The following is a 16039-nucleotide window of genomic DNA, read 5'->3' as shown; positions in this document are numbered from 1 at the left end:
ACTGTGTAGTTTTCTATGATAGGGACAATTATTATCAAAATTATAGAAAAGGATACTAGCTCTTACTCAAACTATGGACAATTCTATGGAAAGAGGGTCTGAAATGCAGTCTCAGAGCTTCAAACATACTAACTTTTCAAATTTTATAACTGGACCAAATCAATACTTTAAAAACATAAATATTGAGCTCCCATTATTTTTATGCCCTATCTTGGGGCATTATGTTTTTGGGACTGTGTGTCTGTTCAGCCCTTTGTTCGTTCATATACGTTCAACTGTCCTGCTTCAGGTTAAAGTTTCTGGTCAAGGTATTTTTTTATGAAGTTGAAGTCTGATCAACTTAAAACTTAGTACACATGTTCCCTATGATATGATCTTTCTGATTCTTAAGCCAAATTAGAGTTCTGACCCAAATATCATGGTCCACTGAACATAGAAAATAATAGTGCGAGTGAGGCATCCTTGTACTTTGTACACATTCTTTTGTTTAAACATGTAATTTCATACCCCTACTTAATATTACTGTTTCATGCATAAAATATAAAAAAATAATCGGGAAAGTGTAAGAAAAAAAGTTATACACTGTTTACACTGGGTACAATATTTGTACACAACGAAAACCAAAGGGCCATAACTGTGTCCTCAGAACTTTTGGGGGAAGAAACAGTGCAAACTAAGCTATTAAATTAAATAACTAGAGGCTCTCAAGAGCCTGGGTCGCTCACCTTGGTCTATGTGCATATTTTAAACAATGGACACGGATAAATCCATGACAAAATTGTGTTTTGGTGATGGTGATGTGTTTGTAGATCTTTCTTTACTGAACTTTCTTGTTGCTACAATTATCTCGATCTATAATGAACTTGGCCAAATAATTACAGTGGAAAATATTTCCTAAAAATTTACAAAAATTAACAAAAATTTATCAAAATTGTTAACAATTGACTATAAAGAGCAATAACTCCTTAAGGGGTCAATTGACAACTTTGGTCATGTTGACTTATTTGTAGATCTTATTTTGCTGAACATTATTGCTGTTTACAGTTTATCTCTATCTATAATAATATTCAAGATAATAACCAAAATCTGCAAAATTTCCTTAAAATTACTAATTCGGGGGCAGCAACCCAACAACAGGTTGTCTGATTTGTCTGAAAATTTCAGGGCAGATAGATCTTGACCTGATAATTAATTCTATCCCAGTCAGATTTGCTCTAAATGCTTTGGTTTTTGAGTTATAAGCCAAAAACTGCATTTTACCCCTATGTTCTATTTTTAGCCATGGCAGCCATCTTGGTTGGTTAGCAGGTCAGGCCACAATTTTTTAACTATATACCCCAATGATGATTGTGGCCCAGTTTGGTATAATTTGGCCCAGTAGTTTCAGAGGAGAAGATTTTTGTAAAAGATTACAAAAATTTATGAAAAATTGGTCAAAATTGACTATAAAGGGCAATAACTCCTTAAGGGGTCAACTGGACCATTTTAGTCATATAACTTATTTGTAGATCTTACTTTGCTGAACATTATTGCTGTTTACAGTTTATCTCTATCTTTAATAGTATTCAAGATAATAACCAAAATCTGCAAAATTTCCTTCAAATTACTTATTTCGGGGCAGCAACCCAACAACCCGTTGTCTGATTCATTTGAAAGTTTCAGGGCAGATAGATTTTCACTTGATGAACAATTTTACTCCATGTCAGATTTGCTCTAAATGCTTTGGTTTCAGTGATATAAGGCAAAATCTACATTTCACCCTTATGTTCTATTTTTAGCCATGGCAGTCATCTTGGTTGGTTGGCTGGGTCACGTCACAAATTTTTTAAACTAGATACCCCAAAGATGTTTGTGGCCAAGTTTGGAATAATTTGGCCAAGTAGTTTCAGAGGAGAAGATTTTTGTAATAGATTACTAAGATTTACGAAAAATGGTTAAAAATTGACTATAAAGGGCAATAACTCCTATAGGGGTCAACTGACCATTTCGGTCATGTTGACTTATTTGTAAATCTTACTTTGCTGAACATTATTGCTGTTTACAGTTTATCTCTGTAATAATATTCAAGATAATAACCAAAAACAGCAAAATTTCTTAAAATTACTAATTCAGGGGCAGCAACCCAACAACCGGTTGTCCGATTCATCTGAAAATTTCAGGGCAGAGAGATCTTGACCTGATAAACAATTTTACCCCTGTCAGATTTGCTCTAAATGCTTTGGTTTTTGAGTTATAAGCCAAAAACTGCATTTTACCCCTATGTTCTATTTTTAGCCATGGCATCCACCTTGGTTGGATGGCGGGGTAACGCCACACATTTTTTAAACTAGATACCCCAATGATGATTGTGGCCAAGTTTGGTTAAATTTGGCCCAGTAGTTTCAGAGGAGAAGATTTTTGTAAAAGTTAACGACGACGGACGACAGCGACGGACGACGACAGACGACGCCGGATGCGGGATGCCAGGTGAGCTAAAAATAAAAGCAACAAATAGATTATTTTAATTTGATTTTAATTATCTAATTTACATAACAATCAATGATTTTGTTTTATGAAATATATCAACAATGACACTGCAATAATAGAGATCTTTTAATGAATACACATGCTACATAGATGAATTAACTACGATAAAAAAAAAACATGTTAATGTAAAATTAAAATAACTCATATTGACAAAAAGCACCTACACAAAGAAAAATTATTCCATTTTTAGATTTTTGGACACTACAACTTTTATCTGACTTGATAATAAAATTGGGAATCATCAAAATTTTGTTGTTGATAATTATGATAAATAAACCGTTAAATTTAGGTCAAAGTGTTCATGGCCCTATACTGAGTCTATTTATACCTAGTTGAAAATTAAAGCCTGTATTTTTGGAAACCGTGGATTCATTATCATTTGTTGGATACCAATTTTGGAGGGTTTCCTGCATCCAGGTGAACCACAAATTCATATGTTAAACGAATAACAAATTTTCTTTGGGTTTTGCAAAGCAGAGAATAGCAATACCACAAAATCAAATATCCTGAAAATTGTAAGTTATCCTCAATCCACGAAAATTGATACCCATGAAAATACATGAATCCACAGTAGTTCATGTTATGGTGTAGACTGTAGACTATGTTATGGTGTAGACTGTAGACTATGTTATGGTGTAGACTGTAGACTATGAACCAGGTTCACTATGTTATTATATGTGCCTAGCTACCGTAAACCTTAAAGCCTTTCGGTCATACCACTTTACTCAGTACCTGAGAGTACAAAATGTGTGTTTGAAACACCAAATTCAGTCAAAAAACGTACTCAAAAGTGTTGGACCTTAAGGCCAGAAATTTAACCACACCTAAACAAAGAGTCGAACATATGAATGGATAAAAATACTTCAACACAAAATGCAATATTGCTGATACTGGTCAGGAATGAAAATTATGCAATATTCATGCTAGGTATCAAACAACATAATCATTAATTATTATTATAATACAAAATATTTATAAATGTAACAGTAAAAATTATTATATTAATATATGTATCACAGTTAATATAAATATAAAATCTTTGTTCTTTACAATAAAAACTATGTTAAAATATGTCTAAAAGTAACAAATTAAAGATATAACAATTTATATAATTAATATTTTATTGCCTTTGGAAAACTAAAACACATTATTGCTTTCAGTATCATACAAGTGCCTAGTTACTTCAACAAATAAGTGGAATGCTAATTCGATGTTGGAAAGTCAGTTAAATCCATGAACATATAAATGACATATTTAACCAACAATTAAAAGTTTAGATTGATAAATCATTTGTCCTCCAAATATGATTCATTTTTTTATTGCATTGTTCGTTCTGTCCATTTTAGTGTTGAAAAAAAAATGCATTTAATTCTTAATATACCTTTATTCTATTTTAAAATTTTTGTTTCTTAGAAACAGACTTTAGGTATCTAAGTCTTAAAATTAAAGTTAGTATTTATTTCTCAAATTCGTTTATTCCAAAAGTTCTCTTTAAACAATAAGAAAACCGACCTGAAAATAAGTCTCTCTTACAATGAAACATAACAATTAAACTCTTAATCAATGGCACTTACAGTAGATAAAACAAATAATGACATCTTTGATAAAACATAGATTAGGTATTTCTAAGAAATAAACCCAAAAAAATCTCTACATATATATCTAAAAATTAAAAACAAAAAAGATAAAAAGTCATTTAACAATTCAATCAAGACAAAATAATCACTTACAAACTGTTCATACAAATATGCCTTTACTTAGTGACTTGAATTTACTACAAAAAGACAAAACTTACTTTTAACAAGGATCCTTTGGAAGACTATAGTTTGTTTTAATAAATTCAATCATATTTGTTTCAATGTGATTAGTACAAAGGTACAAATTCCTTTTTTCTAAATTCATCAAAATTAGGTGTTTGTCCTGTTTTCTGCAATATTTAAATTTTCTAATGCTTGTTTTACAACTTTGATATTACAATATTTTTAATTGACCAAATTACCATCCATTGGGGTTTAACATGGAAAATATGATTATTTTGTATATACTACAGTGTATAAGGCATCTTTAAGAAATTAAACCTCAATGCATAAATCAATAGATGCAACAATTTATATTTATAAACATCAAGGAAATTCCAAAAAACACTTAAAACAAAACACACCATCCTTACGAGGGCTAAAAAAATGAAACCATTAGTTTTCTTGGGACTATTGAGAATGAGACAAGAATACCTTAGAATTTTCAAGTCATTGAACAAATATGTTTCTTTGTTTTTCATATATCAATCAAACCAAGTCTTAAATATATCAACTTCTTCCTTCAAAGTATTGTAACACAAACCAAAATATGCTAATAAGGATGAAGCAAAATAACAATAAACTTACTATAATTCCTATAATTATTTAATGTTCAATTTGTTATTACATTTAAGATGCCTAAATAATTAAAATATTTACAAATTGACAAAAACAAATGTTTTTGAAATATTTCCGTATATCATGTATTTACAAAATTCAAACCCTAACTTTTACAAAATTTTACTGTTTTCTTTCTTCTACCAATTAAAAAATCAATTTGTCAAAACATTTAACCATGAAGTAATGATCCAATAATTCCCTGATTTATTTAAACTATAAATTGTTCATGAGGCATAATGTTTTTTCTTGCCTTCATGTCACATATTTTATTCTGAATAACTGTAAGCATCCCTAAATTGTTTTAATAAAAATTGTTTCTTAGGCATGAAGCTCACCAATAATTCTTCACTTTTTTGTCCGACACATATTTCTCTTTGAAAATGATTCTAAATTTAATGACAAGACTTAGGCATATAAAATCAATATAATACTACTTACACAGATATTTCTCAATGGTTTTATGACCAAACTAAAACAGTTGAGAAACTGTATATCAATATGAAATATTTATCTCTCTTAAAAACTTCATCTTATCAAAAACCTTTTATGTGTAATCTGTATAATTAATTCAATTCATTGGATCATGCGAGATTTTTTTTTAAAGAATGATAGTTTTTCATGTGCTTCTTGCATATGCACATCAAATCAGAAACTGTTTGATGAATGGTAATGTTCTAAACTCAATAAAGCATTATTAAGGTCTACAAAATATGATTATTTGTATTATTCTAGAAGCTAGAATGCTGAAGTAAAAGTAAAATGACATCCCTGAAACTCTTACAGTCCTTTAGGTACACCTTTTACGAAAATAAAAAAATATTTAAAGCATACATACAGGTAGTTTTAAAAGTATTGATGAATGTGAAATTAATCTTTTAAAGATTCACCAAATGAAATAAATTAAGATCTGAATGAAAGGGGAATGTTTCAAAAGCATTGATTAATCTTCCTAATTAAAGAGGTAGTAGTGGTTTAAAGCCATCTACTTTAACCACAGTCTGCTCCCTAAGGTGGTACCTAACACTACAGGGAGATAACTCTGTAAACATCAGCTTAACATTGTTATCACATTGTATTGTTAGAAAAATATTAAGCTTCTCAATGATCAAAATTAGTGTTTGTCAAACTGCTATATAACCAATGAAATTTTTCTGATAAAGTGGTTGGTTCAAATTTTTTGAAATTTTTATATTTTTTGTCAAAGGGCCAAATTAAACATTTTGTCAAAATTTTATGAAAATTAAAAAAGCCAAATTAATTTTAGTCAAGGTGTTGATACCACCTGAACACTAATTGATTGAACAAAAAAAGCATAAAATCTGTTCATGGAATGTTACAGAAACTAAACTTCATCATCAATAATAATTTAAGTACATCTCAGACAATGCATCTGCAGTAAAGACTTACAAAATGCTATAATTCCATGTTCTTTGAGAAGTAGATTCATAATTGAAAACTATTAACATACTCTCCTTTAGTAAGACATGGTATGCTAATATTTCATTAATAATAAGTCCTGAATTAAAAGGGATTCATTTGACATGAATATGCATATGCATAGTAGTCATTCAAATACATCTAAGGCCATAAAAAAAAATTGCTTGCCCAAACACTACCTACCCAGAAAAAAGCTGCCTACTAAAAATCTTTTATTGACTTATTTAAGAAGTTTTTTTTTAATCAGATAGCCATGAAGACTTATAAACCATGGATACTATAATTTCTTTTTGTTGAAAAAAAAAGAAAATGCCTACCTACCTACCCACTAGCTTTGGGTAGGGTTTGGGCAAACCAAAATATTTTTAATTGTGGCCTAAAACAAAAATGGTATTCCTTTGAACATATCTCATCACTAAAAAACATCTTATTAGTATGTGTACATACTGAATAAAAAATACATCAGTAATCTCTATGGTAAGAACAACAAGTGAAGTATAGTGTGTGGTATAAACAACTTAACAGGTGCTTGCCAAGACTAAATAGTCAACCAAAATATTGGACAGCTAGATTCTTCTAATCAAATTAAAAAAAAAAACTGACAGTGAGAATAAAAACAGGCAGTCAATTATATTAAACATTACAAGTCATTTTGGGATGGAATCTACAAAAATATTTCACAAAGAGGTACAAACATCTAAGTATTGTCCTATTCAATGCTATAATAGGCTAAAATGACATAAAAATATGAACACTTTCCACTGTTGGAAAATGTGCTTAGACATAATAACCAAATATTCAATTTTATGACTTTCGTGAAAAATTAACAAGGCTTATCAGAAAAAACATATATGAACTTATTTTATAGAAAATTTAAGCATCTAGATATTTGTCTGCAAAAAAAATAATCTGGTCAGCCAGCCAGGATTGAAACAAAAACAGAAAAGCAACCTATAGCAGTAATATACACAAGATACTTAGAAAATCATTTATATAAGACCACAGTAGACACTAAAAAAAATCTTGAATAAGATTGAAATGTGTGTTTCAAATCATTAAGATCATGGTTCCTGCTTACTGTATCGCTGTATAGACCATTCTAATGAGGTCAAGGACATTTGAATCCTTTTTGCCTGATATATTGTATGTACATCTGACAATAGGTCAAATAGTAAGCAGACCTGCTACTTACAATAATTGAGAAACTGTCTTAATCATGAAGCTGAGCTCTTACAAATAAAATAGAAACTTAGGTCCAGGTCAACAGAATCCTGTCAGTTAGACTTGCATATCTCTAAATGATTGATTAGAAAGAGTATTGTTCACCTATTACTTAAACTTACTGTGAAACTGACCTGATGACCAAAACTTAACATTTATTGAGGAACCTTCAAAATGATATTCATGTACAAATAATTAAGTCAACTAAAAAGTAGCCCTGCATGGAAGATATTAACAAAGACCAAAGAGTGTAGATCGACATACAGTGTATATTGAATCTTCTGAGATTAATCACAAATCATAAAACTCAATATAGATTATACCATTATTACCAGAATCAACTGTATAAATTAAAACATTTTGGTAAGAAAAGTTTGTATTTATAATCAAAACTTATAAAGCCATATTATTAAAGCAGCTTCTAAATTCTTAAAAGCAGACAAAGATTTTTTTCTCCAATCAATATAACCATCTCCTCCCATTACAATCATAACAGAGTTACAGCCCCTTTTTGATAATGTATCAAGGGCACGTAACTTAGGCTCATCTGTTGATACTCTGACTGAAGCATGTTTTGTGCTCCTGTTTTTAGAACTTCCTAGTTTAAAAGAGTTGAAGGATGGTTTCCTCATAGATGATCTGGTTTGTTTCTCAACGACTGGTTTGACCGGTGATGTCATCGATTCATTTCTCATCAAGTCTCTGTAAACTTCATTGACATCGTCATCACCAGTACCCATAGATGGATCTAAAGTTTTCATTATATTTTGCCTTGAGGCTAATTTTGTAGGGTATTTTAATGTTTTCCCCCTTTGACAACTCACTTCAGCAGTTTTAGAAGGCAGCAGTGTTGTTATATCGTCTGCCGACCTTGACAATCTGTTTTCCTTGTCAACTCCTCCTAAAGTCTTGTCCCCTGTTTTTGAATTCTTTGGAGGTTTTTCCGGTGGCGTTGGTTTATGTGTCATTTTTATATAGTCTCCTTCTAAAGAGATTTGTGATACTGTTTTTTCCAAATCACTACTGGAATGACGTTTTGATTCACATTGTTTCAAATCTGCCAATGGTTTCTTGTCAGATTCCAAATTAACCTGTCTCCTTAAATCAACAGTACTGTAATCCAGTCCTTTGGCTTTATGCCACAAATTTACAGTCCCACAATAAATTGGAATTAAAAATTGGACTGGTCCATTATGGCCATGATATGACACAAAAGGCCTGCCACTAATTATTGGGACTCCATCTTTGAGACGTGGCAGTGGGAATGTCAAAAGTATGCCTGAACTGGTTCCAACCCAGAGGAACCCTTTACTGACCATTAAACTACTAATAACACAACTGCTTTCCTGTCCTAATGACTGGTCAGTGTTGGCTGAAAATAAAGGATGTCTTTTATTGTTTTGTATAAGTTTAGAAAAAAAACAAATATTTCTAATTCAAATCATTGCAACATGTAAATACCAATTTCTGCTAAAGTATTTTTATAATTTGGTCAAAAAAGATTTTCTGTTAGAAATGTATATTTAAGTTTAGACAACACAATAAATGCGTTGGATTAAATTTTAAATGCACCACTCACATTACAGGTAAAAAAAAATCATAAATTTATTAATCTACAGTAATATTTTCAATAAGTTTCACAAGCTGTGTCCAACTCTACAATCATAACAATTCATGTTACAAGTATAAATCAGCAGGTGCAGCGAGTTATCTACCCTTCATAATTACAAAAGACTAAAACATAAACTAGATGACTCCTCCTAAATCAATTTTTTTTCGTTCTGAATTCTTTGAAGTTTTAGTCATGTCAGGGCCTTTCACAGCTGACTTTACGGTATGGATTTTGCTCATTGTCAGAAGACCATACAGTAACATGCTTAAATCCACAATATTTGGACTTTGGTAGACAGATAGCAATCATATCACATCTTCTTATTTCATATTGAGTCAGTCTCAACATTTCTTTACATGCAAATGTCTGACAAAGCCAAGTATAAATAAGACAGTTTCGTTCAATAACAAAATCTCATCATGCATGGTACCCCATCGCAAACCCTGAATTACCTTGGACTAGAACATTAACAGACTGAGCCACATTAATTTCCTGTATTTGTTTCTTGGTTTCTATATGATAAAGATGTATAGAAGAGCTGCCTTTATGACTTATCCACAATCCCACTCCAGATCTGACCATGTGGGAAATGTCACCACCATCTTTACAAGACATTTCTATCTGCTCCTAAAAAGATACAAAAATTGTCATTACTAATAATCATTAACGTATGTCAGGGCTACAAAGTATGGTCTTAGTTATTTTGAGTTTGATTAATCTTACAGAAATAATATTATTAAAATGTAGATTTCTATATTATGCCATTATCTATTTCCTCAAGTAATTATAAACTTGACCAGTACGTCTTTTATTGATCTTGTTTAACAAGAATAACAGTAGGGTGTAACGATGTGCAGCTCATCCTGATCAATGGGCATCTTGAACGACTGTCACTCTCCAAAATTACAGACTACAATTTGTTGATCTTTTTACTGTTCACAGTTTCTCTTTTGATGAAGTTTGTTGTAAAATTTAACTGAAAACTGACCCTAAGTGTAGAGCAAAGCTCATTTGCCAACTTTGACCTATAATGGTTTACTTTTATGGGTTGTGAATTGGATGAAAAGTTGTCTTATCGGCACTTATACTACATATTCTATATCTAATTAAAAGAAAGGAATATCAAGGTGACTTACCAAATAACAAGATTCTTCCACAGGTATAATGTATATGTGTGGTCCACATGCCACCCAGACCTCCTCATCTAGTGTAATGATACTATTTATAGGACTGGAGGCCAACTGTACCACATTGGGGGATTCAAAATTCCATACACCCTCTAAAAAATAAAGCAATACATTAACAAAGTTTAATGAAGACTATTTGTTAAATACCAAACTACACAATAAACTAGAATGGTTCATTCCTTTTATATTAGCATAAACCTATAAAATCAATGAGAAAATCTAATTTTAACACTTTTAATTGATTGATTGATTGATTTATTGATTGATTGTTTTTTGCTTTAATTTACGCCGCATTAGCACAAAAAGGCTATATTGAGGCAAAAGCTAATTCGATTTAATTTAATTTAACTGTTTCTATTTCATACTTTGAAAGTTAATTTAAAGCAATCAGCATTATGGTCTTTTTTATTTATACAGTTTTTGTTATCTTTTCTTCTTTTTTTCAGAAAAAAATGCTGATTTGTTTTTTATGCATTAATGGTAAAAACAAGATAAGACCTTATTTGATTGAGTATTTAACAATTGAGATAATTCCTAGCACACAGACTGAGTAATTGTGTATTGATAGAAATTTTATTTTATATTTCTTCATATGTGACGTTTACTTTTTACGACGTCAAACAAGCAAAACAATGCATGTGGTTTTTAAATTTGATAGATGCTTTTTTTGTTTTTTTTTTGTTAAATATTTGTTTGTTTTGAGATTGTGACACAGTGATGACTGCTGTACCCATATTTTGACTATTTTACCTATTATGTCTGCTTTGTTCACGCATCGTTGTAAATAAAATGAAATTTGGTGCGACTGTCATACAAATGAGAGGTTAAGCGCTATAAAAGCAGGTTCAATCCACCATTTTCTACATTTGAAAATGTCTGTTTCAAGTCAGGAATATGACAGATGTCCGTCCCTTTGATGTGTTTTATCATTTGATTTTGCCATTTGATTTGGGACTTTCCTTTTTGAATTTTCCGTGGAGTTCAGTATATTTTAGATTTTACTTTTTGCAAGAATATTCTAAAACAAACATGTCATTTCTATTTGGTTTTACACACTGGTTTTCAAGGCTCTTTAACTTTCAATTGATTAATTCAAAGTATTTGAAAAAAAAAAATCCCAGGCAAATGAAGATCAAGTCTACTGTGTACTTCAGTTTTTTTTCTTAAATAAAGTATTTTCACCAGACAGCAATAAATTATAATAGAAAACATTTACCAACACACAAACTATCTACTTGCTAACCCTTTTCCCATTTCAGAAGTCATTTTACTCACTATATTAAATATCATCTTAACCTACAACCAATATTCAAATAAGTGTTAAGTTATTGGTCTTCATTGGAATGGCTTCAGTAAAATTGATAATTTTTTAAAAATTTTTCATCTAAAATGCTCTTTATAATGTGACAAAAAGTTATTAAAGGAGAAGGCATTTAGGCCCAGTTTTGGCCCAAGAAAATAAAACATTTGACAACTATTTCAAATTTGCACATATTGTTTGGAAATACATAGAATCAAGAAATATAAATGAAAAATTTAAGATTTTTTATCTGATAACGTCACAAATACATCATAATATGTTACCGTTTTCACGAAAATGATGAAAAATACAGAATTTATGTGCAGTTTTCCATCTTTCTTTGTACAGCCAAGAAACAACAAAATAATTTCAGAGAAGCTTTATTATAACTATTGACATAATCATACCAAATATAAAGTTGTTTCTTGTATTGCGCACATACTTTGCCAATCTAAAATATACTTAAAATTTGATGAAAAACAAGGAAATCAAGAAATTTTGCATAATATACAAATTTCTTCATGGTTTGTTGCCATGGTAACTTGTTAAACGTGACATTTGTTTTTATTTTCTGAATACCTGGTACCTTAGTCAAGTTATGACACATTTAAGTATATCTATGATGACCTTTAAATTTGAAGTAATATTTGGGCAAAACAAGGGCATTATTGCCCCTTCTCCTTAAATTTGGAATTGCAAAAATTGGTCATACTTAGTGTTCCATAATAACAACTTGGAAAGTTATCTACTGATTTCCACCATGTACAGCTGTTAGAATTTTTTTCTTTTTATGAAAAGCTGTCAATAAACATAAGATGAGAGTTTTATACATGGAAACTAATTTGGATTATTCTTGACCAAGACATACCTTGATCTCTGTCATAGATGACCAGTACCCCTTCGTCTGTTCCTATAAATACTCGCTCTATCGTATAATGTATCTGTTGACCAATACCATGGCAGTGAAATTTTTTCTTTGGAACACGATTCAGTTTTGTCTGATCTCGTAATCCTTGTTCATTGAACACACTAAATATCAACACTCTGAAATGACAAAAAATATATTGCTAATAGTCTTCATTTTTTTTTAAGAAACAATGTCAGTTTTGTTTTTTAAGGTTTATTTATCAGCAAAGTCATCATCTAAGTATTTGTTGGGACAGTATCTTTGTGACGTCATTTACCAGATAGAGGGGATCACCTGTATCCCTGCACTATTAATGTTCATCAAGCATGTTAGTGATCGTCATTGTGCAGGATAAACTAGAAATAATATTTGTTCCATAGGTACCTAATCACAATTCCCTTATGATAGCAGTGCTGAATATCAATTATAAGAATTTAATTTGCCGAATAATTCGTGCAATATAGCATTATCTTTTTTCCACCAATCGCTCATAAAGGAACGGATGTGACGACGCCCCTAAACGCATGAATCATTTTTATTAAACAAAAGTTTTAGACAGATTTGCAATGAACTCGAAAATTGTTGATTTAGATTTAGATTTAAGTCCATCTTATATAGAACTTACTCTTTTTTGACAGTAGACATCCAGACAGTATCTTCCATGAAAGCATCACCACTCTCCTTGACAGCATAACCTGGAACTGTTTCCACGGCTACCACTTCTTCACTGCATGCTTGAAAGGACTCAACCAATGATGGCCTTGTATTCTGTACTGATACAAGTGCTACCTGTGTTCTCAAGTCTGTTGTCATAACAACCCATAAATGTTGTATGCCAATATCTGATGATCCATGTGATGCCAGATACACAGGCACAGCACACTTCATCTAAAATTAGTGGAATTAAACGTTTAAAATCTACATAATCTATTGGTGAAGATATTTACTAATAATTTTCTATACTTTTGTGTCAGAAGATTGATGAAAAATGTTTTCAAGATTCATATGGGTTGTATTGCTTATTTCTTATTTTTCTTTCGTTAGCTTTTTTGTTTTTTAAAATAAGTTGCCATTTTTTTCTGCGAAAGACTGACGGTTGGTCAAGCACTCTGGCTCCCTCCATCAATAAAAAAAACCTTGCCACCATAAAATAGCTAACAGTTCTACAAGTGGCCTCAAACACAAACAAACAATCAATCGTTTTTGAATAATCTACAAGACACATCCTTACAGTATAATAAAGATTGATCATAAGGATTTCATAAGTGGAACTCATTTTTATCAGTTACAAATATGTAAAATTGTAAATATATCAGACTTGGGGGTTTGTGGTTTTTTTAATTTTAAACGTCTAGGAGAATAAAAGAAACTATTAAATCAGTAATCTATTTTTAAGATTGTTTAAATGTTTTTGCCTTACCTTAGTAAAATATCTAGGCATATCTACTGGTAAATGTTTCATAAACAAAGCTGGTTGCATAGTAACATCTTCTCCAAGGCTTAATGATGTCCATGACGGATTGTTGATAGGATCTGTCAATCAAATATTTGTGAATTAAAAATCACTATTTTCCAATTATAACTTGGTTTACTGTGATGATTCATGTCAAAATTGATTAAGATTATAACACAATGTTGACTACTGTATTTTTGAGATTTTTACCTATTATGTCTGTTTGTTTTCTTCTTGCATCATTGTCAATATAATGGAATTTGATGCGACTGTCATACAAGTGAGAGGTTTAGCAAGCCATATCCACAATTTTCTACATAAGACAATGTCTGTACCAAGTCAGGAATATGACAGTTGTTATCCATTGGTTTGATGTATTTTAGCTTTTGATTTTACCATTTATTTAGAGACTTTCTGTTTTGAATTCTCCTCGAAGTTCAGTATTTTTGTGATTTTACCAAAGACATGTAAGTCTGTTTTTGGTCAGTCTGTAAAACCCTTTTGCTAATCATCATCAAAATCTGTAACTTTTCTAATAAAATTATTTTTTCCTATTTTTTTGCAAATTTGACTTGAGATGGGAATAGGTATAATCTCATGTTGAAGACTGTACTTTTAAACGTGGACATGGAAGAAACTGTACAGAATATATCTATAACTTTTTCTCAATGCATGCTAAGCAATAATAATTTGTATTTGTTTGATTATTGGTCCAATTTGCTGTTTTATCATGTGTAAAGACTTTCATATTCTAATTTTTTTTTAAACGTTCTTAAGTATTTATCAATAATTTTCTGTTGTACAATACTTTGAAAGCTTGAACAAAAATGTCCAGCATAATAATACTTTCAAGACAATAAGACTCTTGACATGTGATTTAAGTTTTCAATAATTATTTACCTAGAGCAAGCTTTGATAGTAAGAAATCTGTAGACAATTCTTGTTTAAGTTCTGGAGAAATAGTCTGGAATGTATATCTTTCTTTCCTGTAATATATATGTGTAAATAATAGTGGTGTACATACAGATGTATATCACTAATTACTATGTACTGTGGATTCATTGTTATTCCTGGGATACCAATGTTTGTGGATTTCATGGGTATTGGTAAATTTTGAAAGAATTGATTTACTTTTTTTTGTAAACAAAAGGTTTCAAATACAGGCATAAATAAAATACAGAACACATATTTTGAATTTAACTTTTGCTTTGATATTAACTTTCATTGCAACATTCACTCGCTATTTGTACTTTCAATTGCATTATCATTTTCTATGTACAGTGGACCATGAAAATGGGATAAAATCTCTAATTTGGCATTAAAATTAGAAAGATAATATGATAAGGAACATATTTACTAAGTTTCAAGTTGACTGGACTTGAAATTCATCAAAAACTACCTCGACCAAATACTTTAACCTGAAGCGGGACTGACAGACGATAGGACGAACAAACAAACAAACAGACGGATAAACGGAGGCACAGACCAGAAAACATAATGCCTATAAATGGGGCATAAACACAATAGTCTGTTTGAATGTCCTTGACTTTGTAATTGAAGGTCTATATTTGGAAATAAAAGTAAAGGGACATGCAACCTGCATAATTTTAAACCCCTGACCCTAGCCTGTAACACATGACATTTTTTTTATTTGTGTGTGTACTTCTATTTCTTCCTGCATTCTATATACTTACTTATTATTTGTAGCATTGGTATGTTCAAAAACAACCGTACAACTATTGATAATCTGTAATTGTTGGTTTTTAACTTGTATCTTTCTCTGTAGGTCACTGATAACTTCACAACACGTTTCTTCAGATAGATTATCATGGGCACATTTCAGAGTAGACACTAAGGATGATATCTGGCTTAATATATTATAATCATAAACCATATCATCTAGGTCAGTCTGAAGGTTCAGAGGATCAGTTTCTTGGTAAATAGATTCTGAAAAATATCAGATGGATTTCATACATGGT

General features: G+C 30.7%; 1 protein-coding gene across 1 annotated transcript in view; it reads right to left on the bottom strand.

Moving 5' to 3' along the window:
- Nucleotides 1-2495: 2495 nt before the first annotated feature.
- LOC143056390 (rho guanine nucleotide exchange factor 10-like protein) overlaps nucleotides 2496-16039 on the bottom strand; it is a 52033-nt gene continuing 38489 nt past the window's right edge. The window contains exons 15-22 of the mRNA XM_076229482.1: nucleotides 15755-16007; nucleotides 14961-15046; nucleotides 14028-14140; nucleotides 13233-13495; nucleotides 12569-12744; nucleotides 10350-10492; nucleotides 9666-9840; nucleotides 2496-8973 (exon numbers count right to left, since the gene is read on the bottom strand). Of these exons, the coding sequence (XP_076085597.1) occupies nucleotides 7988-8973; nucleotides 9666-9840; nucleotides 10350-10492; nucleotides 12569-12744; nucleotides 13233-13495; nucleotides 14028-14140; nucleotides 14961-15046; nucleotides 15755-16007 (2195 nt within the window). The 3' untranslated portion in view covers nucleotides 2496-7987. The remainder of the gene's footprint in view (nucleotides 8974-9665; nucleotides 9841-10349; nucleotides 10493-12568; nucleotides 12745-13232; nucleotides 13496-14027; nucleotides 14141-14960; nucleotides 15047-15754; nucleotides 16008-16039) is intronic.

Source organism: Mytilus galloprovincialis, chromosome 13, assembly GCF_965363235.1.
Source record: "Mytilus galloprovincialis chromosome 13, xbMytGall1.hap1.1, whole genome shotgun sequence".
Taxonomy (NCBI): Eukaryota; Metazoa; Mollusca; class Bivalvia; order Mytilida; family Mytilidae; genus Mytilus; species Mytilus galloprovincialis.
Note: the sequence above shows the minus strand (reverse complement) of the source record. Positions and strands in the feature narration are given on the sequence as shown.